The 27,748-nt window shown below is 35.9% G+C and overlaps 1 protein-coding gene across 36 annotated transcripts in view; it reads left to right on the top strand.

The window, feature by feature from the left end:
• Window positions 1-27,748, top strand: part of NRCAM (neuronal cell adhesion molecule) — a 149,657-nt gene that overhangs the window by 84,191 nt on the left and 37,718 nt on the right. For 16 of the 36 annotated variants that reach the window (XM_051795388.1, XM_051795383.1, XM_051795389.1 and 13 more), the window contains 15 exons: window positions 1,244-1,349; window positions 4,221-4,417; window positions 5,292-5,414; window positions 5,793-5,963; window positions 6,407-6,463; window positions 8,509-8,620; window positions 10,931-11,115; window positions 12,544-12,675; window positions 20,992-21,135; window positions 22,093-22,204; window positions 22,523-22,689; window positions 22,773-22,920; window positions 23,474-23,598; window positions 24,880-24,909; window positions 26,096-26,197. In XM_051795388.1, the coding sequence (XP_051651348.1) occupies window positions 1,244-1,349; window positions 4,221-4,417; window positions 5,292-5,414; window positions 5,793-5,963; window positions 6,407-6,463; window positions 8,509-8,620; window positions 10,931-11,115; window positions 12,544-12,675; window positions 20,992-21,135; window positions 22,093-22,204; window positions 22,523-22,689; window positions 22,773-22,920; window positions 23,474-23,598; window positions 24,880-24,909; window positions 26,096-26,197 (1,911 nt within the window). The remainder of the gene's footprint in view (window positions 1-1,243; window positions 1,350-4,220; window positions 4,418-5,291; window positions 5,415-5,792; window positions 5,964-6,406; window positions 6,464-8,508; window positions 8,621-10,930; window positions 11,116-12,543; window positions 12,676-20,991; window positions 21,136-22,092; window positions 22,205-22,522; window positions 22,690-22,772; window positions 22,921-23,473; window positions 23,599-24,879; window positions 24,910-26,095; window positions 26,198-27,748) is intronic. The other 20 variants (XM_051795392.1, XM_051795391.1, XM_051795399.1 and 17 more) reach the window with 3 other exon arrangements.

The raw sequence follows: 27,748 nt of genomic DNA, 5'->3' as shown, positions 1-27,748 counted from the left end.
CCAGTTCTGCATGGCCTGTTCTGTTCTGCTTAGCTGCTGTATTTTGTTAATGATTTCATGATCTGATGTTTTTTACGTGGCTGTTTCTTGTCTGTAGGGTTTTACAGAAGGCTCCCTCTGTCTGTACAACAGACTACTTTATATATTATGGTAGGGAAGACTTAAAGTAAAAATCCCAGTTTTACAATTTTAACTGACTAGAAAGAGGCATGAGAATACAGCTAACTCTAGTGATTGAAATATTTTGTTCAAGTTGCTAGAAATTACCCCAAAGCAGTAGCATTGCTGGACAGGCAATTTACAACATTCAGACAGAGATGTTAATGGGCATGTTATTAAACAGATTCCTTTAGATGATGCTAAACTATAAACAGATGAATAATGTTGAGGAAGACACCTTTCTCACTATCTTAATATTGCAGACATGATATTTTTAATGCAAAAATCAGCATAGATGTTGATAAAAGATTATAAATTACGTTAAATAGGTAGGCACCAACTATTGTGTCAGGTGAATCAATTCTGTTCTGTGCTACTCATTCTAGAGTACTTGACAAATTACAAATGTGGAATGTTTGTTTCTTCCCGGGCAATTCACAAGATTGACTAAATTCTTATTGGGTTCCTTATTGGGGAATCAGTACTTTACTTTTTCTACATGTTTACTTTATTTGGAAAGTCGGTACTATTTTTGTCATTTTTACAGTCTTTTAACACATTTTTTACTCCTGAAAAGTAGTTCCTAAAAGTATGCTTTATAGATTATGTTGAGTGTAATAAATGTGTGAAAAGGGTTACACCCATAGAGAATTTGGAAATAAAAAAATATTTAGAAACACAAAGTAGTGTGTGTTTCTTTCCTTCTGTGTAGTAAAAAACATTTTATGAAGGTTTATGCCTTCCAACTCTACATTTCAGATCGTTGGACTTAGAATTGGAGTGTCCTTTGGGTTTGTGGAAATCTGTTGAAATCTGAGGTATAGAAGTGACATTCATTAAACTTTTTGGCCAAGATCTTCACCCACAGTAAATCAGGATAGCTCAGTTGGGAGTTAGTATAGGTACACTGATTTACAAGGGTAGAGCACTTCAGCCTCCTGATACAAAGGATACTTTAATCCCATTCTTCTGTCACTGATTTGCTTGCTAATCACAATTCTGCTCTCTCTGTTTACAAACTGGTTTGGTGATACTTTGAAAGCATTGTTAAATTCGTCTCTCTTTCTTATATTCCATAATGAAGTGTCACAACCTCCTACGATAACTCATCAGTCTCCAAAAGATTACATTGTTGACCCTCGAGAGAATATTGTAATACAGTGTGAAGCCAAAGGAAAGCCACCTCCTAGGTTAGTAGCATTTTGTTTTGCTTTTGTTGGCCTAACAGCATGGAAGAACTAGGAGAAAATACTGTAACTTTTGTAAACTAACAAGATTATGTGTATGAATATGCTTGCACATGCAGAAACATGCATGTACCCCTACCTCTGTAATTTAAACAGCTACCAGATAGTGGTAAATTTGACTCTTCTCATATTTGACATTTAAACTTTTCTGTATTCATCAAGCAGCTGTAGTATTTTCATTCTCAAAGCTCTACCAATAAAATAATAAACAACTATTTGAACAGCAGATAGGTAAATACCCATGGAACACACAAAGAGACATGCCGTACTATGAACTGGATCACATTCCAGATTTAAGCGTTGTGTTTAAGAACAATGGACGTTGAGTGAATTCAGAGTAACACTAATAAATTCACATTTAATGTTTTGTAAATCATTCTGGTTTTTGAGGCTCATCTTGGAATACATTTTGTCAGAATATAATGTGTATCAGTTTTAATGTTCAGTAGCCTTGATTTACCAAGAGTATTTAATAGGCTTAAGTTTCAGTTTTGACAGAAATGGTAGCCCTCTACATAGATCAGATTCCTGATCTTTGTCCATTTTAAGGTTCTCTTTAAATTTACGATCCTCTTTCAGGGTCTTTAAATACTTAAAAACTCTTCATTTCAAGACACTGAGTATCTGTACTGGAAACAACAATAGCCATGATGCATTCTGGCACTGTTAGTATCTGCCTCTGATTTCAGAGACTATGAACATAGAAATGTGCATCTCTGTGTGCTCAGCAATGTTATGCTACAACTTACTAGCAAGGTCAGTCTATAACTGTTCATTCAGACACAGACAGAGCTCATTAAATGTACTTCTTCTGGATAACCAGGCTTTTTGGCACATTATTCCTGCTGGTTGCCTTGGCATCCTGGTCATTATCATGCTGGGCAGCAGAATGGGGAAGATGGAGGTTGTCTGGGATATTCTCACCCTTTCTAGTGTTCCATTAATGATAGGAGTGCCACAGATCTGCTGTGTTTACCAGCACTTTAATTTAGCTGGCCCAATGCCATTTTTAAGAGTCTGGGTGTTGACCTGGAAGATCAGATGATTATTGTGCACTTTGGGACAACTGTATTGCTTCTTCAGATGTTTCTCTTGAATGTCTTTTTTGGTTGGAATTACCTGAGAAAAAAAGGATGCTGTCTGTGAGACTAACTAACCTGAGCTGTGTGCTAGTGCTCAGCAGCTGTGTGCTGCTCTACATCCTCATTTTCCCCATCAAACCTGTAACTGGCTTTGTTCCCCTACTACAGAGGAAGAGACAGGATTTCAGTACAGAATTTTTTCATGACTTTTACAAGCTTGTGCTTAGTCTTCCTTATTTTTCAAGATATGACATCCAATTGATTTATATCATAGTTAGTCTGGTCCATCAGTCCTGATAACCTGCAAATGCATATTGGAACTTGATCTGCTCAAAAGCTCTGAATTTGAACTTTCTCAACCCACAGTGTGAATTGGTTGTTAGAACAAGGCAACTTCTTTTTGGTCAGAGCATCTGGCATAAAGGTTTATGGATGTGCTTCTTGAGCAGTAAAGACTCTGACTTTCCTGTTTCTCTAATTCAGGGGTTTGTACCACTTATGCTACCTCTCAATTGAAGCTACATTACAATTTCCCACATCCTTCAGTTAATGGTAGCAGAGGATTACAGAAACCCCACTTTCTGAAGCTTCTTTCACAAGGTTATAAAAGAGGTTTGCTGTTGGTTCGCTGTGCCTGCTAGTCCTCCCAAAAACACTGCAGTGTGATGCAGTGCTGCTGGTCAGGTCTAGTTCTGTCTCCCACCCCAAAGTGCAAATAGCATGTCTGCATGCTGCAGAAGGTCAGTGTACAGTGTGAGTCCCTTAGAATTTCAGCTTTTCCAGTACCATTTAAGTTTCTATTTTAGGAAGCATTCTAACCAGTAAGCACATAGACTGTGCTTAAGATTCTGAAGCAAAACTGTAACAAGTATGAAAGCTGCTCTTTACAGCATTTGAACCTGTGAGCACTCAGCACTTCACAGGCATTGTCTAGTTTTCTATGACTATACTTTTGACCATTAAGAGAGCATATATAAGAAATTGGTGTTTACAGTAGTCTAAGTTGCAGATTGTGAATCTCTGCTTCTTTACAATTTTTTTGTGGGTTCTATTAGTCTTCATTTTTAGTGACTACTTTTATACTTGCTTTGAGTAGCACCAGTATAAATTTACTAGATTAATTATTAGCTATCAGACTATATGATTTCATTTAAAGAGTCATGATTGATTGTTATAATAGTGAAAAGAAATCAAACTCACCACATAGTCTTTAATTCATTTGCATAACTTCAAAATTACCAAACCAATTAAAAGAAAAGATCTTCTGTTGGGGCCTGAGATGGCACATTTCAGCCCAGAGCAAGTTTTTAAAGACAGGTTTACAGATGCTTTCAACAATAGGTTTTATAATGGAAATGCTAATGCAGCTTTAGCAGTATCAGTTCTTGCAGATGTTACTGCATCATTTTTATCAGAAACGAAATCAGTTCTTTTCCATGTATGATTAACCTCAGAATCCTTTAATGTATTTTATTTAAAAAAACACATTGACTTTGAAATGGCTCCTGTTAACAAGTTCAGCCAAAACCTTTTATCTTAAAACATTGCCCAATTTCTCATATTAAAAGTGCTGTATTACGTCATTAGCTCATTTATTTTGGGAAGAAGTCTTACTTATCTGCTAAAGAAGAAATAACATGCATTTTTTGGTAACTACTTTTTTTCTTCTTTTCATACAATCTACAAAAGGCAGCTCAAGAAGAAACTTTTCTTTTTGTTTTTATTATTTTAGCTTCTCCTGGACACGCAATGGAACTCATTTTGATATAGATAAAGATGCACAGGTAACAATGAAACCAAATTCAGGGACCCTTGTCATAAATATTATGAATGGTGGGAAGGCAGAAGCATATGAAGGAGTATACCAGTGTACAGCAAGGAATGAACGAGGAGCAGCCATTTCCAACAATATTGTTATAAGGCCTTCTAGTAAGTAAAGCTCTTAATTTTCAGAAAACGTGAAACACTTTGGTTTTCTTAATTTCTTATGAACTTTTTGCCTTTTTGTTTTCCTGTCTTAAAAATTTAATCATCAAAGTGATTTTGTTAGAAGTTACTGTCTCTTTTCTGATACTTAGATTTAATACTGTATTGCATGTTCTCTCAAATATTTTTTTAGAAAATTTAATAACTTGGGTTTTTTTCTTAGTACATCTAGATGACCTATCATATTTAAAAATGATTTGTATATATGACACTACTATTAAAACAAAATATTTAAATCCTTAGTGCACATCATTGCTGATGACAATTTTTATTCTTTTTACAAAGCCTGTGTTCCACAGTTTTTGTAATAGCTTTACTACAGAACAGATTGGGACTAAAAAGAAGATAAGGCTAAAAAATTTTTATTAATGGTGGACTGTTTTTGCAGCTTTTTATGTGCTTTTTAATCTCAGATTAGTTTTTCAAGCTTCTCAGCTTAAAATGTACTGTTCTTACGTTTTAATAAAACTGCATGTATAATATTGTTTCAAGAAGGTCTACTCCTTCTAATTTAGCACATCACTTTTTTTTTCATTATCATAGTTAAAACTTTTCAAGTTACTGTTATAAAACCTTTTGTGAGAAGGCAAAATTATTTGAATCAGTTGATTATACTTTCAGCAAATCAGTGCTGCACTTTTCTTTCACAAAACATAAAAAAAGAACAAAAATTAAATCTTTAGTAAATGTGACAGGACTTAACATTCCGATGCATGTACTTCTTCTGTTTTTCTGGAATATTATGTGCATTTTCCCATAAATTTTGGAGGTTTTGTCAATCCATAGTTTGTGTGTGTGTTAAAATTACTTTCTATAGGATCGCCTTTGTGGACCAAAGAAAAACTAGAACCACATCAGGTTCGCGAAGGTGATTCACTCGTACTGCACTGCAGACCTCCTGTTGGCTTACCACCACCTATAATATTTTGGATGGATAATGGTGAGTTTGGTTTTTATGCAGAAGTAGTTTACTTTTTGCAGTTTTTCTGCATAGTAGATCATTGTTTACTTACCAAGACCAGATGGTGGAGTTTCCCTGTAAGTTAAAATTCAGAGAATTTCCATTTCTGTAGAAATGAAGAAACAAGTAGACATACAGCCCAAAAGCATGAAGTCAAAAGCAGCTGGAGATCTTCATGTAAGTTGTAGATTAACCCACTGGGGAAGAATGGGAAGACAGGGGAACTTGCTGGGAAACTTAGAAATGTCTGTATGTACAAAGCCACAAACAGTGTAATTGAGCAAATGTGGAGTCTGCAGATCATAATAATGGAGTGTGTATTATAATTGAGATAAATGTGTCCTTGTTTTCCCTTAGCTTTCCAAAGGCTGCCTCAAAGTGAAAGAGTTTCCCAAGGTCTAAATGGAGATCTTTATTTTTCTAATGTACAACCAGAAGACACCCGGGAGGACTATATCTGCTATGCAAGATTTAATCATACACAAACTATACAGCAGAAACAACCCATTTCTGTAAAAGTCTTTTCAAGTAGGTATTGCATTACCTAATTACATATTTACGTAGTATTTATCCGGAGTTCTCAAGTTATATGCTGACTTTAAGTAGTGTTACGCTAGGGAATGTTGTCATTTTAATTCTAAATAAGAAATTGTTCTACTGTATAAACTTGGGCAATGTAATCTCCAATTTTCTTGACATTTTAAGAGCTGCCATTTTTCCCTTTATAAGGCTTTGTCTTCTGAAAAAATGTTTTGTAAGATTTGAAATATAGAAAAAATGCCATGTAAAAAATAAGTTTTCAGATGATTTTCCAGTGCAATAATATAAAGTTATTATGAATATTGTAACTATTGAAACAAATTAATCAATCATTTGATTAACTCACCGTGGCCATATCATCACCTTTTGATTCCCAGAACTTTTATTTATCCCTCTCGTATGCATTCTTCATGATATTCTGTTTATTTCAGTGGATTCATTGAATGACACTATAGCTGCTAATTTGAGTGACACTGATATTTATGGTGGTGAGTTACACTGGTCCCCACTGATACTCCCTGTTTCACAGTAGCATTTAGTTAACTAACCTCACCTCCATGGCTACTTAACCTTTTGCTCCCTTTTCAGTTTCTAATAAAGGTATCAATTAGTGCTGGTGATAATATATACTTTAGGAAGGGACTGCACAGTGTGATCCTTTTAAATACTTAATTTTTCAATGTTGTTGTAACATATGGCTCCTAAAAAATATAAATGCTTATTATAAATGAGTCCTTTCACACTGGGGTAGATTTTAAAATTGGTCTAGTTGATTGCTTCTATACTGTGTTGCTTTTTCTTATTTTCCTCCAATTTACCAAGTAGTTTGATAGTTCATTATCACTAGGACTATTCACTATCATATGTTGCATAACAAATAACAACAATTAAGCATTTAACAGATGCACTTCACATTTAATATCTTATTGTATGTACCATTCATTTTTATCTTAATTCATGAGCATGAAACTGGAATTAATAAAAATCTGAACACTTTAATACTATCTGTATAAATAACTATGTAGGAGTGAGATGACTTTTGTGTGCTTGGTGTTTAAACTGGTCTTCCCATTAATTTATGTTGAATTGTCTTTTGTATATTTTGACTTAAATCCTCCCAAACAGGCCTGTGTATGTTTAGCAAGGCTGACTTTGGAGCACTACTGATTCTGTAACACTTGAGGTTCTAGACTCTCCACTTGATATTGTGTGATGTAGAAAATAATTGATAATTTACTCTATTTTGTCTTTTTCCTTGTCAAATGGGGCTCTGTACATATTAAACCATAACTTATGTAAATCCAAAATAAAACATGGGCACAGAATATTTTATTTCTCTGCATAAAACTTACATGTTATTCAGGAGGAACAAACAAAAAATAAATACCTGAATACAAAACAATATATTAACTACAATTAATTAGGAAAATACTGTTCAATTGGGTCACAACTCAGAAACACCAGGGTAATTCTTCTGAATTTTCATAGTCTCAAAATATGAGATATATTAGTTGTTGCTGTGACTGTCAACTGTGTTCTTGACTCTAGACTTCCCCTTTCTCTCAACAATGTTTTTTGTGTACTAATTTTTAAGAAATTCACAGCACATACTGTATTTAAAATCATATTTATGTTAATTTGTCAGTAAATCCCGTACCCTAACAAACTTAGAGTTTATTGTGTTTCTAATCACATTAAAAAAAATAAAAATTACTGTAATGTTTCAGATTGCTACTGCATTTCAGAGCAATTTAATCCTATATAGTAAATTGCTATAAGAGAAAATTAGAGGATGCTCAGAAAACACTCTATAATTACAGAAAACACTCTTATTTTGACTTCCATAAAGGCACAGGAAATACTATAATACTTCAAAAGCCAACAGAGTATAATGTCAGAAATTGGTCTTATATTTATAGCTGCCTATTTACTGTAGTTATTTCTTACAGGTTAATCAATGGTTCTTTATTACAAGACTGGGGAAATGCTTGAATTAAAGTTAAATATACAGCAAGAGGCAAATACAAGGCTTCTCAAACCACATCTCATATTGTCTAGAAAGTATTAAAACATATTGCAAAGCAGGGCATACCTTTCATCCCCTTGGTTTATATTTTTGAGTAAAATAGCTTTGCTTTATTTTTTTTTTTATGGAAGCCCAGAAATTTTTGGTAACTTTGAGTCTTGCACTGTGCCTCACACTAGTGGTTTATTACTCCCCATAATAATTCTGCTGAAGTGAATAGGGGCTGCTTAGGATTAAGGCTGCATAGTTGTCTATGTAAAAGCTTTGTATCAGTTGCTCCTGTCTTTAATAATAACATTTTTCATGTATATGTTCAAAATTGTGGCATTTAACAGATATGTTGTGTCTGTCAAAACCTAATGTGTTGAGCTCTGTAGTTGTGTTACACAATGACTTAAATGGCCAATGTAGAGCATAATCTGTCCAAAACGTGAGAATGGATGTATGCATTTGATCGGTATTGAGAGAAAAATTAGAAATTAATTATTTGAATTTTTCTTGTTTCAGCAAAGCCAGTTACAGAGAGGCAGCCAGTTCTTCTAACACCTACAGGTAGCACGAGTACCAAAGTGGAACTCAGAGGAAATGTGCTTTTGTTGGAGTGCATTGCAGCAGGACTGTGAGTTACTTTTTAGATAGGCGTTTTTTTTCTAAATAGAAATACAGAAACTGAGGGAAACCTTTCAGAGATGCTTAAAATGTTACCACTGTATAAGCTTATGTGTTTCAAAGAAGCAGAAGTGTAGAATGGAAAGAGCTGTATTGAGGAAATCCTCCATTTACTTGGGGATCAGCAGACTTTAAAACTGATTATGAACATATGTATGGCCTCTGCCTTCTCAGATTCTCAAACCCTATGCACAGGATACGGGTTATACCGTTGGTTTTAAAGGACACAAGCAAGAAATGCCATAGGGTAAAGTCAGGCAAATATACAAAGAATTGCTCTCAGGAATACAGCCTCTGTTTTTTTCCTAAGTTTGCAATCATTAGGCTCTCAAATTATATAAAAATAGACACGAATTTACTGTTCTAATCTGAGAAAGCTTCTTATATATTCTAGTAATTACTTAGTAGATCAGCTAGATGGGAGTTGTTAAAAGATATCTTCAGCTCCTTACATCAGATTTCTCATTGTAATTGAGTTTAATTGCTACTTGTTTCTTCAATGCAATGCAAGTTTGCTTCTGCTCGTTATTGGGCAAGAAGAAAATTACTAAAGAGCAATTTAACTTCATTAATTAGGTTGATCTTAAGTTAGTTTCAGGAAGAAATCTGAGAATAGATTGCTTAGAAATAGAAAATCCTCAGTACCTGTTTCAGGAACTGTAAATGTGTTTACAGTGAACAAAGGCATATAATGCAGAGGGCTCTGACTTAGCCATGAGGAAAGCCAATAACTGTAAATCATGCACCACAGCATCATGCACATGTGTTCACTTGCATAAGCTCTAGAGGGCTTCTCATGCACACTTGACACAGTTTGATAGGAGCATCGGTGCATTGTTTCTGTCTCAGCTGTGGTCTGCTCAGGTGATTGCACCAGCAGCACCAGCAGCACCAACAAAACCATGACCGTGAGTAGCATCAGCTCAGGTAATCTTTGTCTGCAATATGGTTACATGCTTTTTGACAGCCCTTCAATAAAAGTATTTGGTGATCCAAACACAGGTAAAATGGCTGGATAAAACCCATGAAAAATATAGAGTATTATACAGGTTAGTGTCTTTAGCTGTCATGTAGTTAAAAAAAAAAATAATTCACCGAGGGAATACTTGTCCACAAAGGGTCAGATGCATATTTTTTTTAAAACAACTATTCCTAATTACGGACACCATAAATAAGTGTCTGTGTTATAAAATCTGTGATATTAGACTGCTAAGGGACTATTTGCCTAGAGTCATTACTATTTGGAAGAGGACATTCTACTCAGTAGAGTAGAACACCTTCTAATTTCTTGTAATTTTAAAAATATATCTCCATGTGTTCAAACAACTTTTCAGCTTCAGTGGACAACTGGGGGCATAGCCAAGGTTTAGACATGGTGCAGTGACAAGTAGCTATACTTGACTCAGCACTTTCATTTTTTTCTTCATTTCTCATAAGAAATATTTCTATCTGCTTACAGCTCTGCTGTAAAATTTATGATGTTCATGAAGCATAGGATATTGCTCACACTAAGGACAATTATAAACTTGTCATTATCTAGAAGCTACCTCTAAAAACACCTTAAGCATCAATTTAATGGTAGAAGCACAATGAGATTTGAAACTTGTCTTCATTTATCAACTATCAGGTATTTTAAATTAATTAGCAGACAAATGTATTCTGTAATTATTACTCCTATGAACAGATGGCCATTGACAGTGTTAGTGAAGCTTGTCATTTCCTAGAAACAAATGCTGGCATATCTTTCATATTTGTTGCATGAGCCCCTGAATCTGGGTAAAGGCTCTCAAAATCACAGAATATGCTGAGTTGAAAGGGGCTGCTGAATCATCAAGTCGAACCCCTAGCCCTGCACAGGACCATTCCCAAGAGTCACTCCATGTGCCTGAGAGTATCATCCAAACACTTCTTGAACTCTGTCGGGCTTGGTGCTGTAACCACTTCCCTAGGGAGCCTGTTCCATCACCCAACCACCCTCTGGGTGAAGAGAACTTTTTTCTAATCACCAACCTAAACCTCCCTGACACAATTTCAGGCCATTCCCTTGGGTCCTGTCACTGGTCACCACAGAGAAGAGATCAGTATCTACCCCTCCTTTTCCCCTCACAAGGAAGTTGTAGACTGCAATGAGGTCTCCCCTCAGTCTCCTCTTCTCCAGGCGTTAACATACTAAAACATATGTTAAAAAAAATTAATGTATTGAAGTCTTATCTTCCTTTTCTTCAATCCCTAAATTTGGTCTGTGCTTCTGCTTCTCCAGACCCACACCGGTAATCCGCTGGATTAAAGAGGGTGGGGAACTGCCAGCCAACAGAACATTTTTTGAAAATTTTAAGAAAACTCTCAAGATTATAGATGTTTCTGAAGCTGACTCTGGGAACTACAAGTGTATAGCAAGAAATACACTGGGTTCAGTTCATCATGTAATTTCAGTAACCGTGAAAGGTAATACTAAAATTATCATTATTGTAATGTTGTCAAATATACAGAATACAAGACTGAAGTGGGCTTTCTAGGATGAAGTACACCTGAAAGGATAAATGATAATGGTTAAAAAATACCCTGAGGAAACAATCATTAAACCACCTGAATTCTAGTACTGGAAGGACTATCTCTAATCTCTTTTTCATTTTTTAATGTTCTTTTATAAAGCATCAGACTAAATTGTTATTGTACTGTAACAGTAGTAAGATAATTCATTAGTTTGCACCAGTACTACATTTATTTTAGATCCTTTGATTTTCTGTCATTAGACTGCTTCTTTCTCTTGTTTTTATATTTTTCTCCCCATCCCTCTTCATCATCTCTCTTATTTTCTCCATTTTTTCTGCACACCATTCATATAGCCCAGATTCTTTCTTTTTTATTTTACTATCATCTTACAGTCTTATATTCTTCCTTTTTCTCTCTTAAATGACATTTCTGAGTTTCTGTCTTCATGTTTTTTTACTCAAAATGATGCCTTACTAGTTCTAAAATCATTTACAATGTTTGTCTAAACAGGAATTGTAAGTATGTTGTGAATACCATGAAACAAAAACCTGTAATGGCAGCTAATTAGTCATTGAAATAATCAGTTGTAGTGCTTACTTTGCATGCTAAATAGCCCTTTACTGTGTTGTAGATCAGCATCATTTTATGATCACATCAAACCTCCTTTTTAAGAGAAGTTTCATTTTCTGTTTGCATCTGTCCCTCAATCCAAAGTCTGAAATTTACTTGCAAGATGCAATAACATATGCTCTTTGTGGTTATTTATTTTAAAAAGAATGGAGAAATAGTTGGATATCTTTTATTAGGGGCAGTGTTCCACCCATTCTGACCTCAATGTGTTTTCATCTTTCTCAGATAAACATCTGACCCCACTGCAATCATCCATTGAATTTAGTGAGACCAAGGGTTTTTCCATTTCTAAATTTCACCCTTGACACGAAATCTTTTTGTATAGTCAAACCTAAATTCATTTCTAACAGCCTAACTATTGTGAGCATGGATATCTCTGAAATTAATCAAAATACCACTGCAGTCTCTGCAGATGCCATACTCAGATAAATTTTGCTTGCTTCAGGAAAGGCAAGTTAGATTCAAAGCAGGCAACCCTAAGTGAAAGACAACCCTTGTTGTTTGTATCAGAATTTTAATGCAATAGGCAGTGAATAGCTCAGTTTAGCCAATGTATAATCTACCAGTTAATCCTTGGGTATCACATAGAGAGAGATAAATGTACATATATATATAAAGTAACAGTATAGGTGTAAGTCTGTATCTACACATACCTTGTTTGAATTATCTTCTGGTTACTGTACCTGTGCTTTATGACTTTCTGTACATAATTTTGAAAAATGATTGCTGTCTTTCTCTTCTTAAAACCAGCTGCCCCATACTGGATAACAGCACCCAGAAACTTGGTCTTGTCTCCTGGAGAAGATGGGACGTTGATCTGCAGAGCTAATGGCAGCCCAAAGCCTAGTATAAGCTGGTTAGCAAATGGCGTTCCCATAGCAAGTAAGATTCTTAATTACCTTACAGGAGCATGAATAAGAAAATATGAGGAATATATGAGGTTTTTCAAATAGAAGTGAAGAGCCTGTATATGAGTAGTTTTTGCCTGACAGGTAATACTAAATTTACAAAATATGTGGTAAAAATACTGTAGTTCATGAAAGTGGAACGACAAAATGTGCCCCTAACGTGTTTGAGAGCACTAAAATGTGTAAGCATACCCCATTTTGTTCTGTCTAGTGTTCTGCTGGTAAGTATCTCTGTGGAGTTCAGGTGGTAGTAACAAAGCTGTGACATTTGTCCCTTTCACAAAGCCATTGCTGGGATGTAATTTTTACTCATGTGCTTCTGTGGCAGCCATGTCTGCTAGGTCGCTCCTTTGGTGCCCACTGCAACTCTAATGTTGTCAAGGAGTCCTGAATGTGACATAAAAGATCAAGTCCTCACATTTGCGGATATACAGAGCACTTGTAGGATTTGCAGGATTTGCAGTGCACTGCAGGATTTGCAGCTTAGCATATGTTTGAGCCTTCCAGGCTTCATTACTAAGAAGCTGCAGCAGCAAAACTGACTGAATGTGTCAGCAACTACCTGGCAAACAGCTTGTGCCAAGAAGGTGTCAAAGAAAAGGAACCCCTAAGGCAGTGGAACGGCTGTTTCTGTGTACATGGATACAAAAAGGAGGCCTGAATTGATAATTGAGTCACTTAATTGTCCTTACACGGGCAATGCTGTATGACAAACACAAGGTAGCCACTATATATAGCACAACTTTACTTGGGAAGGACTTGCTGGAGGACACTGCAGGGTGTGCACTCAGTATTCCCTGTGCCGCAAAGTCACGCTTGTTCTTCTAGCTTTACCCTTCCTCACTCACAAAACAGTAGTATAAAAACAGACAATCTGCCCTGTTGGCTCATGAGAGACAATGTACTCTAAAATAGCGGTCTCTGCTTACCTGTTTAAAGTATGACAGTGTCACTTTCAGAAGTTTAGGAGTTAAGTTTGTTGATGAAGCAATGTCACCCAGTTTGGGACATGGAGAAGGATTGTCTACAGTCAAATCTAGGAAATAGCAACAGGTAAATGAGAACCCTCAATAGATACATTTGAAGTATTTGGTATACAAGTGAGATTAAATTTAATTGGCTATTTAGCAAATAACCTGTTTCATGAATCCTAATTAGATGTAAGTTGAGATCTCTAGCCTGAGATTTAAAATTACAAGTTTCCATTGGTTAAATGCGTCATGTAAGCTGACATTAACCACCTCATCAAACAATGGTTTGACAGGAAAACAGGAAAGTAGCAATGTAGTTTTGTATTGTGTATATTTATACATAAATATATCATAGTGTATGCCTTATCATAGAAGTTCGGTACCTGTCTTTCACTTTCCTTTCTGGATTTTTGGTGTTCTCCTCTTCCTTTGCTATTTTCTACATATTTACCATTCACTTTTTGTTTGTTTGTTTGGAGGAGATTTTTATCCTGCTTTCCCAGTAGTTTTAACTTATTTCAGGCCTCCTGACTAATAAAATCCTTTTCACCTGGCTGTGAGAGTCACCTTTGCCTTGCACTACTTCCTTGTCAAAGCTGTAGGACATGCTGTTCAAATGACAGACAAGTATACTTTCCAGAAAAGCAGTGATGTGTTCTGCATTCTTGCAGGGTAGCAGTAAAATTGGGGTTTTCAGAAGCAGCTGCAGGATGCTACCAAATTTTCCAAATACAAAGGCAGCGTATATTGGCTGGCTGGCCTTGAGGAATCAGTACACAGAGTCTTGTTGAAGGGAACTCAGTAAAAATTAAAGACTTTAATTAAATTACCCACTCAAACTCAGTAGGGGAAAAAACAAAAAGGAAAGAAGACTGGAAATAAACAAGTGAGTAGCTCAGCCTTATGAGAAAGGTCACTTTCACTGCTGAGAAAAGCTGAAGTTTTATCCACCTTAAATCTTTAAGTGCAAGATGATTGGATGCTCCAGTACAGTGCATCTGTCAGCACATCTGAGAGAAGCATCATAGTCACAGAAAGTGCAGTTCTTAAAATTCTTGTGATTATTTCTTATTCTGAATTATCAAAAGCTGTTCTGGAAACTCCCAAGTACAGTGGACCTTTTTGTTCACTTGTTACTAAATTATAGAATTGAGCCCCTCGTCTTCCAACTGAATGATTAGTAAATCACTGTAAAAGGAAACTAAAGCAGTTGTTTCAGCTTCAGGGCAGTGCTAAGAGAGCTACACCCATGGCAAGATTTCAAAGAAAAAGAGCTACATTTGAATTTCAAAGCCCTGCTGTCATCATATATCCCACAATGTGCCTCCTGTGGCCTAGTAATCTGTTTGCAATACTTTAATTTTCTGTCAGAAAGCACAGCTGGGAGATACTTAATTCTTCCGGTTTTGTTTTTTCATAATAGAGTCAGACAAGGAAGGGGGAATGTTGAAGAAAGAACCATTCGTCCATATCTCAGTCAAAGACTGAGGCTTGAATATCAGTGGGGAAAAGGGAAAAATAAAAATGTAGTGTGTATTAAGTACCTATGAAACAAAATTGCAATGGTAAATTTTGTTCAAGATTATAATAATCTGAGTAAACCAATATTTTTAGAGGAAGATTTTTAGGTTTATCTAAAATATTTTAATTAATATTTTTCAACAATAATACTGAAAAGAAAAACACCAGCATTTCGGAAAAAAAAAAACAAACAAAGCTGCTTCAGACTTACTGGAGTGATAAGGACCTAACCTAACCTCTCAATGTTTACCAACAGGAGTATTTTGAACTCACGTGCACCATCCTGTTGAGGTCAATTGGAATTACTTTGGCAAATAGCAATTGAAAGTTCAGGCCATGACTGCCATGCCTCATGCTTCAATTAACACTCAAGATCTGCATTATTTATACTGCTGCGTGATCCATTGTGTCTTACTGCTTAGATATTCAGCATGGTTTTGCAAAAGGGAAACCATGCATAAAGTATCTCAACTTTTAAGAAAGTAACAACCCAGATTAATTGGGAAGGGGAAGCACTTTCATAATTGGACTTCAGAAAGGCATTGCAAATACTGTACAAAAGACTAATTTATCGGTTCAGTGGTTTATAGTTCATGATGAGCTATTAATTATTAGATACAAACACCTAGATTTATACAAAGTAGTGCACTCAAAGTCACTGGTTATCATCTTTCAACATGTTCTTCTCTTGTTTATATCACATTTCAAATTGAATTTCTAGATTTGAGTTAGTCTCCGTTGGTACTCATATTGAATTTAAGGGAGAAACATTAGCCTTTAGATTTCCTTCATGAAAGGCCTTGATAATTCCTGGCTCAGAGATTTGTCGTCCATTGTGTTTTCTCTGAGTATACACACACACTGCATATACTGGCTGCCAATGGCAGCCATGGGTGGGTGAAGAGAAATTTGCTGGAGTGGGGTGCCCTAAGAAGTTCAGTCTCAAACAGGAGAGTACTGCCAGGGCAGACATCTATCCACTGCTTCTGCTGTCATTGTGTTGGAACTGTGCATCTGGCCTAGGAACTGCAGCAGTTATAAAAACCTTTGATAATCAGTTTTTCTTTAATTTTGCACAAGATAGTCAAAGGATGGTCATAATTAGTGCAGGTAATGCAGTCCCTTTGGAGATAATAGAAGTACCAGAATCAGAAACTCGGAAATCAGAAACTTTGCTGAGAAGCATGTGAGATTCGTAAGAAAAGGAAAAGAGCATTCTTTGCCATTTCAGTCATTCAGCTATAGGTAGTTTTAACCCCAGAAAGACTTTTCTAGTTTTGAAATTGATTACTATATTCATAAATTACTAATGAATGTGAATTTTTGGAAGAATAAACTGGTGAACAACAATAGGATACTTCTAGCAAAAGTTACTATAATACAAATGACCCTGATGATCCTCTCAGAAGGTGACAAGCATGAGTAATACTATAAAAGGACCATATGTTACTATACTCATAGCAGGAAAAAAAAGCACCTAAGCTTCTCTATTTGCTTTCTTTATATATTTCCACAGTAACAGTGTCTTCAAAGCTATCTCTGAAGTTAGAGTTGTTAAAAATCATGGCTTAAGAGCCATTGCTAATCTCACACTCTGATTTACATTCCCTATTGTTTGTGCATAAACTTAAGGAAAGAGTTGTAGTAATACTAGAACTACGATAACAAATGTTCAGTATAAAAATGTACTGCAGGAGAAGATCACTCAGATCTGATACAGTAGTTTATTGAGTTCTAATCAGTAAATTTAGGTATATAAAATATTTAATAAGTACAGATGGGTTGGCAGTCAGTACTATTTACTACACTTATAGTTAGAATGCAATACAAAGATTATCACATAAGTTCACTCTAAATATCTTAAATGCTACATGAATGCACAAACTTGTCGCTTACTAACACATTGATGTTTGGTGTCAGTTAAGCAATTCTTACCTGAGTCCATGTAGTTGGGAGCAAATGTTAGCTGTTAAAGGGCACATGCTTAACTGTCCTGTTGCAGCAGCAGAACTCCTATAGCAAATCCTCATCATTCATATACCCATTTTAAGTATTATGTAGTTTGACTATCAGTACCAAATTCAGATTTGGCTATCATGCCTTTTTTGTGCAGCTATCCTGTAATGTGACCAGAATACTCTTACAGGCAAACAAGCAGTGCTTGAGTGGCCCTACGCTCTTTTTTCCCTAGGAAAAAAGAAAAAAAAGGAAAAGGAAAAAAAAAGGCTGGATTATGGAAAGGGTTGAAGTACTACATGACTATTTTGCCTCACTCTTTATTTACTAGCAAGACTGGCCTTTGGGAATCCCAGGTTCCACAGACCAGGGAAAAAGACTTGAATAAGCTGTACCCTCAGTGGAAAAGGATCAGGTCATGGGATACTTAGGCTAACTGGACTTATGTAAGTCCATGAGCCCTAATGGGATGCACCCACAAATGCTGACTAAACTGGCATATGTCATTGAAAGGACACTCTGGATAATCTTAGATTGATCATGGTAACTGGGAGAAGTGCCCGAAGACAGGAGGAAAGCAAGTGTTACTCCTATCTTCAAGAAGAGCAAGTAGGAGAACCCAGAGAACTACAAGCTGGTCACCTTCACCTTGATCCCTGGAAAGGTGAAGGAGCAACTAAGTTTGGAAACTATTTCCAGGCACATTAGGAACAAGAAAACTGTCAGGAGTAGTTAGCATGGCTTCACCAAGGGGAAGTCATGTTTGACCAACTTGACACATTTCTATGATGAAGTGACTGGCTGGGTAGGTGGGGGTAAGAGTAGTGGATAATGTCTACCTAGACTTTTGTGAGGCCTTTGACACTGTCTCCCGTTAGATGCCCATAGACAAGCTGTTGATGTATGGGCTGGATAGAAAAATGGTTGAATGGCCAGGCCCAGAGAAGGTCATCAGTGGCACAAAGTCCAGCTGGAGGCCAGTAACTAGTGGTATACCCCAGAGGTCTGTCTTGTTTAATGTCCTCATTAATGATCTGGATGATGAGGCAGAGTGTACCCTTAGTAAGTTTGCTGATGACACGAAAGTGGGAGGAGTGGCTGATATACCAGAGGCTGATATACTACCATTGAGAGGGACCTCTTCAGGCTGGAAAAATGGGCTGACAAGAAACTCATGAAGTTCAGCAAACTGAAGGGAAAAGTCCTGCAAGTGGGGAGGAACAACCCTAGTGCCAGTACATGCTGGGGAGAATCCAGCTAGATAGTGGTTTAACAGAAAAAGACTGGGGCATCCTGGCCAAGTTGACCATGAGCCAGCAATGTGCCTTTGCGGCACAAAGAGGCTCAAGTTATCCTTGGCTACATTAGACAAAGTATTTCCAGCAGGTCAGGGGAGGTGATCCTGCCCCCATCTGGACACAGTTCTGGGCAACTGGCTCTAGGTGGCCCTGATTAAGATGGGGTTTGGGCCAGATGACCAATACCGGTCCCTTCTAACCTCAGTGATTCTGTGTGCTGTGTGTGCAGCAGTGTTTAAGATCATTAAAAATGCTAAATGATACAGCACCTAACTTGTATGGCCTGGCCCTGCGAAACACGGTATAATACACGGGCAAAGGCTTGTAGGTTCTGTTTGTGTTGCGTGGGAGGATGAGGCATGTCAGAAGACAGGCTGTTGACTAGATACCAGTCTCAACAGGGAGCTTTTGAATCAATGCCCTGCAGCATGCAAGTGGCTAGACCAGTTAATAGGAAGCACAGACTAACCTGACACTTTCCTGTTTTCTTTCCTCTTGGGATGGACAGCTTGAAGCTGTTTTCTGAGAACAAGCACCTTCCTCCTTTCCTTCAGATAGCTGAAAAGGGATATCTCTTTTTTTCCTTAAATACAGCAGTGGGAAGATGCTACCTCTCTTTTTATATATCATTTAATGGTTAGATCATTCTTTTATAACCCACTTCCTTCTTCAGTCATAGAGAGTTGAATTAATGGCTTCCATCTCTTTGGATTGGCCCTGCCATCAGCCTGTAAGGCTTGATATAGATACATAGATGTATGAGAGTGTGTGTGAGGGGGCCAGTCTGTGCACCCATCAAAGACCTTTCTGTGTGCAAAAAGTGCTGCAGGATTCAAAGGGTATGAGTGGAGGGAAGCACAGAGCCTAGGGCAGGAAGTAACCATGATTGGAATGGCTGTGGGCAGATCTCCATCCTCCTGGGAGGGCAGTTGTGCCTATTTTCTATTTAACTGTGATTTGTATGCAGAAACAGACCATTTCTCACAGCTGGCTGGCCTGCCTGCTGGGCAACTCACCTGCTTTGTCTGTTTTCAACCCATGAATCTTTTAATGAAAATGACATTTACATAGAATAGGAAGCAATGTGAGACATGGAACACAATAGGAAGCAAAGCAAAAGAGATGAAAAATAAGTGCCAGCAATCCAGAAGTCCAGAGAATAAGCATTTAAAATCCCAGTGGTACCTTTTTTTCCTTTCCGAAATATTTGACTTTGTGATGTTGATTCGAACTTGGAGCGATGGAAGACCAGAGGGAAAAATAGAGTTGATAACTGCTCTCGGGGCAACTCTTTGGAAATTGATGTAATTACTTTACATGAAAAATGACCTTAAAGTTCACTCATCATGGAAATACCCTTAAGCAGAAGCACAGAACTGTGGTCCTCTTTGTCTAGTTTCTTCTCTTGTAGAGAATTTAGTAGTAGATACTTAAAGAAAATGCAGGAGAAATTTTTCCATTTTCTTTACAGGTAAGTACTAAGGCATTGTCTGAATTGAAAGGTCCTGTCACTTTTGGAGTCCAAATAAATGAGAAATTTTTTTATATGAAATTGCCTTCCACAAATATACTTATTTTCTGAAGCTTCAATATGGGCGTTAATTTTGATGATGCGTCCAAACTAGGATATATACATTTATTTTTCATCTAAGAACAACATTAATTTTACTATTAATTTTCAATAATAATAATACATCTGCTTTTTAATACATTAATAATATAATCTGCTTTTACTTAATATTTTTGTAAAATATTAAACTATAGTTTGTGCATTTTTATTGTTACAAGCTAAATTTTTTCTCCATTGTACCTCTCTAACTCCATCCATTTGGATCATAACTGACAGCTATTATTCTTCAGTATTATCTTAGAATTTTATTTTCAGTTATGTCCTCCATGCTTCTGGGATGCAAGAGCTGTTTGACAGCTCAAACTACTCCAGAACAGTCAAGGAAATGGCAATGTATAATTCTTACATAAGGGAAAGAGTGCCATCTGCTGAATTACTAACTATGCTCTTGTGAAGACGGTTTCTTGATTTTGTGGGAAGCAATTGCTTATGCTTTACTCTGAGATAGTTTTCAACTGAGTATGGCTATTTTTATATTTGGAGAATTATTTATGGTATAACAATTGATTTGAAACTTTAAAGTCACAGAGGACTGTGTCATTCTATCAGCATTTTTTTTGACATTCAGAAATACTTCCATATTTTTCTAGATATTGTCTGTATTTGCCTGAATCTTGTCGTATCTGTATTTTTCCTCTATATTGCATGTAAAATACAATCTCAGCTTCACTTCTTTGTAAAACAAACAAACAAACTCTCCAAAAATGAGAACTCTACCATCCTGAGTTAATATTGTAGAATTGGAAGAACTTCCTTTATGGTATTAAAATTCACATCTTTACCAGTGAGCAGCCACCCAGGAAAAAAAGAAAAAGGGCATATTGGTCTTTCAGATTCTTCTCTTCAGAAGTATGAAAATTACAATCCAAGAACAGTTTAGGAAAAGCAATAATTCTTTTTCTTTACACCAACAGTTGCCCCGGAAGATCCTAGCAGAAAGGTAGATGGTGACACCATTATTTTCTCCCACGTGCAAGAAAGATCCAGTGCTGTCTATCAGTGCAATGCTTCTAATGAATATGGATACTTGCTAGCAAATGCATTTGTGAATGTTCTGGGTAAGAAACAGATTTTTTATTTGTCAGTTTTCTTAGTTATTTAGTTGTCTCCTGCTACTACACAGACACTGTGCTCAAGCCTTGCTTGAGGTCTTTAGTAAGAATCAGTGTATTTCCTGACCCCTGTAAAAAGCAAGTGTATACATACCTGTTTTTTCTAGGGTATTCCTGAGTTTCACTTTCACTGTACCTGAGTAAGAAGGATAGTTGTGAAAGCTGGAGAAAACTTGGAAGAAATTTTCTCTCTCTTTTTTTTTTTTTCTTGTTATGTAAATCAAGCAAATGGAAGTGTAACAAATAAGGCTGGAATTAGTATTCCTTAAATTAGTATGTTTCAATACAGTTTCATTGAGTGTGGATATTTCACATCAGTTGAATAGAAGAATCTCTAAATTACTGTTGCAAGGGGACATGATTATGCATTTGTCTTGAAGGCCTCCCAAGAATATGTTTCCGGTTACAAGATATTGTGGCCTCTCTAATTCACACTGAATTTAACAAAGCTAGTAACAAAATTCTGGGCCTCTAACAACTCTCCTGCAGGAACTGGCAGATCTGTTGATTGAGACACTGTCTTTTCAAAGAAACAAAATGTAGGCATTGCACCAGAAATATATCCTAGTTTCTTTCTGCCTGCAGCTTTGTTTGGATTATATAGTTCACTCTATTCCCAGGAGATTATCTTCTTGAAGTCTTTACTGATTTAAATTTTCCAATTTTAATCGTTGCCTTTGCTACCCACCACTGTGACTTGTAAACAGGCAAGAAACATTTGTTTTTCACAAGATAATTCCCCTTTTTTAGCTTCTCCTCAGGCTAGTGCCAGTAGAATATATTTGGATCTTGACTGAGACCAGAAGTCACTTCAGAGAAGGATGTTCTTTAGGCAAGTCTTGATGTCTTTGGATTTTGTATTCGTATCTTTGTATCTATATCCAGATATCTTTGTCTTTTCAGCTGAGCCACCGAGAATTCTAACTCCTGCTAATAAGCTGTATCAAGTCATCGCAGATAGTCCTGCATTGCTAGACTGTGCTTATTTTGGGTCACCTAAGCCTGAAATTGAGTGGTAAGCTGTAGCTATGCTTGAGATGTGGAAAATGAGTTGTTCATATCTATGGAGACAAACACTTGAAGCTTTAAAACTATTTAAACTCTATTTACAATTTTAAAATAGTGTATTTTAAAATACATGCTGATTACAGTTCGCTAATACAATATTACATATACTTAATGTAATAGCAGTTAAGTTATCCCCACAGAGTCAAGTTTAAATTTCTTTATGTGTATTTTCTAACGTGGCAGTCCTAAGTTTGCATTTTCTGATAATATAATACTATATAATTCAACTTTGATGCTGGATAATGATATTACTTTTTACATAAAGGTTTAAGGGAGTGAAAGGTAGCATCTTGCGTGGAAATGAATACGTTTTCCATGATAACGGAACCTTGGAAATTCCGGTGGCTCAGAAAGATAGTACTGGTACATACACATGTGTAGCAAGGAATGAATTAGGAAAGATACAAAATGAGGTGCACTTGGAAATTAAAGGTAAGAAATTAATCATTCGTTCATCACTGATTAGTACAGAATTTCAGACTTTCTGAATATCTAATATTAATTCTAAATTTCAGATCCAACAATGATAATTAAACAGCCAGAATACAAAGTGGTTCAGAGATATGGCCAAGTTTCATTTGAGTGTATAATAAAACATGATTCTACCTTACTACCAACAGTTATATGGTTGAAGGACAATGGTGAACTTCCAGATGATGAAAGGTATGGACCAAATAGTTTTCCTTTATTTTTTATTTTCTAGGTCCTTTTGTCTGCTTCTTTTCCTGATCTCTGAATGGAACATATTGACCTATTGACATTTTCCAAGGAAGACTGATAAATATCATAACTATGCCGTATTTACTGACACAAGGACTTACCTAGTGTGATGAAAATATTGATAGAATTAAAAATAAAATGAGACGTAATCATTTATAAAAATGTGCACACTGTCCATGTATATTAAATGTAAGGAGAAGAGAATTGATATAAGAAGTCAAAACAGACAATGGAAGACTATTTTGCTCTAGATCACATATATTTAAAAGTTGTTTGAGTATATTTGGAATGAAAAGCACATCAGGATAGACAGTTACTGTGGGAAAATGGTCAAGAGCAATGTAGAAAATGAAAGGTTACATTGTCCCTTAGCTTACCTTGCTGTTTAGGTGTGTGCTGCAGTACACACATACGGGATCAGATAATGTCTTATGCAAGTTTATTATAACACTGCCAGTTATTGAAAAATCAGTGGCTGAATCTATTGTATTTACAGGTTTCTAGTTGGTAAAGACAACTTGACCATTATGAATGTAACTGATAAAGATGATGGAACATACACTTGCATAGTTAATACTACTCTGGACAGTGTTTCAGCAAGTGCTGTGCTTACTGTTGTTGGTAAGAATACTCTCAAACTTTATGATAGCAGAACTGTGTTTAATTACTGTTAAGTATTAAAAACAGCATTAGATTTAAAGTGAAAAGCGCATAGTTTTGATTTCTAGGACAGGGCAAAGGAAATGCCACCTATGTGTAAATGTGTTTCAGCTTTTAAAAAATGTATTCTTACCCTAAAGTTTGCCTTTGAATCAGCTATTTACACAAGGGTCCAGTAATTGCAGGGCACATTTGCTTTAGCACTGTGTAGGTTTTTATTTTGACCACATTTTAGCTAGCAGAGTATTTGTTCATAAACATAAAAGAATCGCAGAATGGTTTGGGTTGGAAGGGACCTTAAAGATCATCTAGTTCCAACAGCCCTGCCTTGCGCAGGGACACCTTCCACAGAACCTCTCTGGGCAACCTGTTCCAGTGTCTCACCACGCTCACAGGAAAAAATTCTTACTAATACCTAATCTAAACCCACTCTCCTTCAGCTAGGGAGCTGTCCTGTTGCTATAGGCCTGTTGTCCTGTTGCTGTAGGCCCTTGTGCAAAGTCCCTCTCCAGCTCTCTTGTAGCCCCCTTTACGTACTGGGAGTCTGCCTTCTTTTCTTCAGGCTGAACAGCCCCAAATCTCTCAACCTGCTTTCATGGGAGAGGTGCTCCAGCCCATGATCAACTTAGTGTCTCCCCTCTGGACTCATTCCAACAGCTCCATGTCTTTCTTGAATTGGGAGCATGTTATCTCAGAAATCTCTTTCACAACTAAATTATAGTTCAGAAGGACTAAGCATACTTGGTTGTATGACTTCCCAAGGATTTCATTTTTACCTTAGTTCTCTGTTAAGTTTTTAAGATTTGAGATTATTGCAGAATATATTACTTTGCACCTTCTCCAATTTGTAAGAAAGTTTTAAGTAGATGTGCTGAACGATTCTTACCTGAGTTCAAGCTGAGACTCAAAGTCAAGTATGTTTGTGTTTTAAATTTCTTCTGTGATCTTATGCCTATCCAGGAATGATCTAAGCCAAGCAACTAGTACTTATTTAAAAGTTTTTATAAGATAGCTTACTTATTTATTTTTTTATCTACCCTTCTTTAAAAAATGAATAAAACATTCAAGAATAGTTTTATAACTTTTCAGTGAAAAATTATCAATGTATTATTTTAAAATAACCATTTATCTAAATAAGTTAACTTTTCTTTGTCTCTAATAACTATAGTCTTTAACTGCCTACAGTATTCTGTTTCTTTGGCTACTAACTGATTAAATCCTTTATATTAATGTCCTTTTCAGCTGCTCCCCCAACTCCAGCTATCATTTACGGTAAACTAATACAAAGTTCTCTATCTACATCATCTGACAGATATATTTCTGATTTGCCTACTGCGAAGTGCAACATTTTTTTCCCCCTTTTCCTCTGTGTGTGTCTGTGTCTGCTTGTGTGGTTTCATCCCATTTTACCAACTGCTTCATTACTAGAGTACTGGACTTTGGAATTTTACAGTGCAGGTTGCTTTGTATTTTAGGGAATAAGTGGTTTTCAGATAGAAATTATTTATAATTAAAGTTGGTTATAGTATGACAATGTTTTTCTCATGGGTAAATCCACTCATAAGATGAATATGACCATATTGACCACTTTGTCTTACAATCGATAAAATTGCTAAGATTTTAAAGTTGAAATTAAAAAAAAAAAATCTGTCAGTCAGATACAGTCTTGAATTTGATGGTATAAAGCCTTTAATTTTATAGCATGTTTTCTGAATTAAAGTTTTCAAGTGCAAATGCTAAAACACTTCAAGGTATAAGGGTCATAAGCACTTTTATGTAAATCTTATCACATTCAATGAAAATGCTTATGTATTCTTAAATGAACCTACTCATTAGTCTTGATTTTTGTGTAAAAAATCGTATAATGAATTACCTTCGGGAATTTGGAATGGACAGTTACATCTTTATGCATTATAAGGATGCATAGTAACAGATTGCATGGTATGTCTGGACTTTTAAAAGAACAGCAAAAGATAAATGAGTCAGTAACTTGTAATTAGTTTCTGTTTGAATTATTCTTGATTGAATTCACACAAAAAATGTTTGTAGTGCTTCTAGAAAAGCTTCTTTGATGTGAATACTTCTTTATTTTCCATGTTTCGTTAGATATTTCTACTACCCTAGGTAACCACCCATAATCATTCAAAGATAAACTAAACATGCATTTCACAATTCCTTGCATCTCATCACATTTTTATCAAAGTGCACTCAGACATAGGTAAAAATAAATACAGATTCTTGTTAATGTATAGAAGTTTTCAGGTTACATCAGTTCTCCCTTTTTCATTTGTTTTCTAACAATTGCATGCTAGTGGTCATTAAGTCCCACTTACATAAGTGAGTAGATATGCACTGCTGTATTTGTGGAATTCTTTTGATTGGACTGTAAGGATTTTTTTAAAATATAAAACTACATATTCTGATGTGATTATTTACTTTGTGTCCATTTGATTTATAGCTCGGCCAAATCCACCCTTTGACTTGGAATTGACAGGTCAGCTAGAAAGAAGCATTGAACTTTCATGGATACCAGGAGATGAAAACAACAGTCCCATTACACGTATGTTTGTTTGTATCTACTATACTACACTGACAGCATTATCTTAACTGTTTTCAAATTCCAAAGATTTCTGAGATAAATTTTGTGCGAAACATGGAAAATGTTAAATGAATTCTCTGCAGCTGCCATTTAATTACATTACAAAAAGTCACTTAATATCCTTACTGTACAGCCAAGCAGAAAGACTTATTTACTGCCCAAAAGAGCTGGGCCTTTTTATTCAAAAAACCTGTGCTAAATAACATGGAAGTTAATGCATATATGAGGTCTGTCTGACAATGTCCAGTCTCATGAATATGTAGAGAGTAGACTTTTTTTATTGGTTGTGTGCCCTTGAAGGAGAGAGCTACTAGCATCTTGCAATAACTCCTTTGAAATTCCTGGGAATTTGAAATAGCATCAGTACCACTATCTTTAGGGATTATCCATCACTACTAAAATAGAAGCTTATTCTACATGAAAATATAAGGCAGATAGTTTTTCTCTTTTTCTTTCTTTTTCTAGTCCAGACAGTTAAAAGAGTAAAGCATGTCCATGCAACAGAAAAATAAATGTCTATAAATTTTTGAGACAGAAATTGATCTTAAATGCTGTTACTCTTCCCAGTAAAACATGATGAAAGACGTTCTTGCTTACACTGTGCAGAGAGGATGGAGGGGGAATTTAGGAGGAAGGAACAAAGATATTAGTGTTTGTTTTCCAAAAAATCATATGATCAGAAAGATTTGTTGGGGTAACTTTTTCCACCTTAGGAACTTAATGCTATTATTTATTTGTGCAGTGTCTTTTTAGATAGTAACTGCCACAAGTTACCAAGACCAGTGTACATGTTATGTTTGGTATGAGTTAGGCTGATTTACTGGGTGTTGCTCTGCAACATCTGATGTTAGTCGTTATCAACACAGAACACAAACCATTAGGATCAGGTATCTGTAAAGGAAGTTTTATAAAAAACAGAATTTCACAAATTTCAGAGCACATCAAAGATTTTGACTGCATTTTAATGAAACACCAAGTGATTTTGCTGAAATTTTACACTCTCAGACTTCTCTAATGTATATCAACTAGTAATATACTTTAAAAAATATATAGAAGATTAATGTAAATAGTTGAATTTTATTTAAGTTATGGTTTATTCATATGCTCTTTTATTAGTATTTTCATTTTATTTCTAGACCAGAATACACAAGTCTTGTCTTTCTGTAGGAATGAGATCACAGTGTATGAAAAAAGATAATACTAAGAGGTGTTGACTTGTGTAAGTTTTTCTAGAGTGAGATATTGCATGCACTCTGATATCAGAAACTGAGCTCCTCTGACTAAATAATGCTGGTTTTAATTATAATGCAATTTATATTGCTGCATGGTCCCCTAAGAGCCTGAAAAGTAAGGCATTTGCTTCCTGAGTAAGCCTATTTTTCCTGCTGCTGCTATCACTTCAAAGTGCAGATCAGGACTCAAGGATAGCACTTCATTACCAGTGATTCCTTTACACAAGTAATATGATTGACATGGTAGAATCTTTCTGAAAGCTCAGATAGATTTTTTTTT

This window comes from Manacus candei, unplaced genomic scaffold (genome assembly GCF_025592945.1).
Source record: "Manacus candei isolate 608988 ecotype Guabito, Panama unplaced genomic scaffold, ASM2559294v1 h1tg000043l, whole genome shotgun sequence".
Taxonomy (NCBI): Eukaryota; Metazoa; Chordata; class Aves; order Passeriformes; family Pipridae; genus Manacus; species Manacus candei.
Note: the sequence above shows the minus strand (reverse complement) of the source record. Positions and strands in the feature narration are given on the sequence as shown.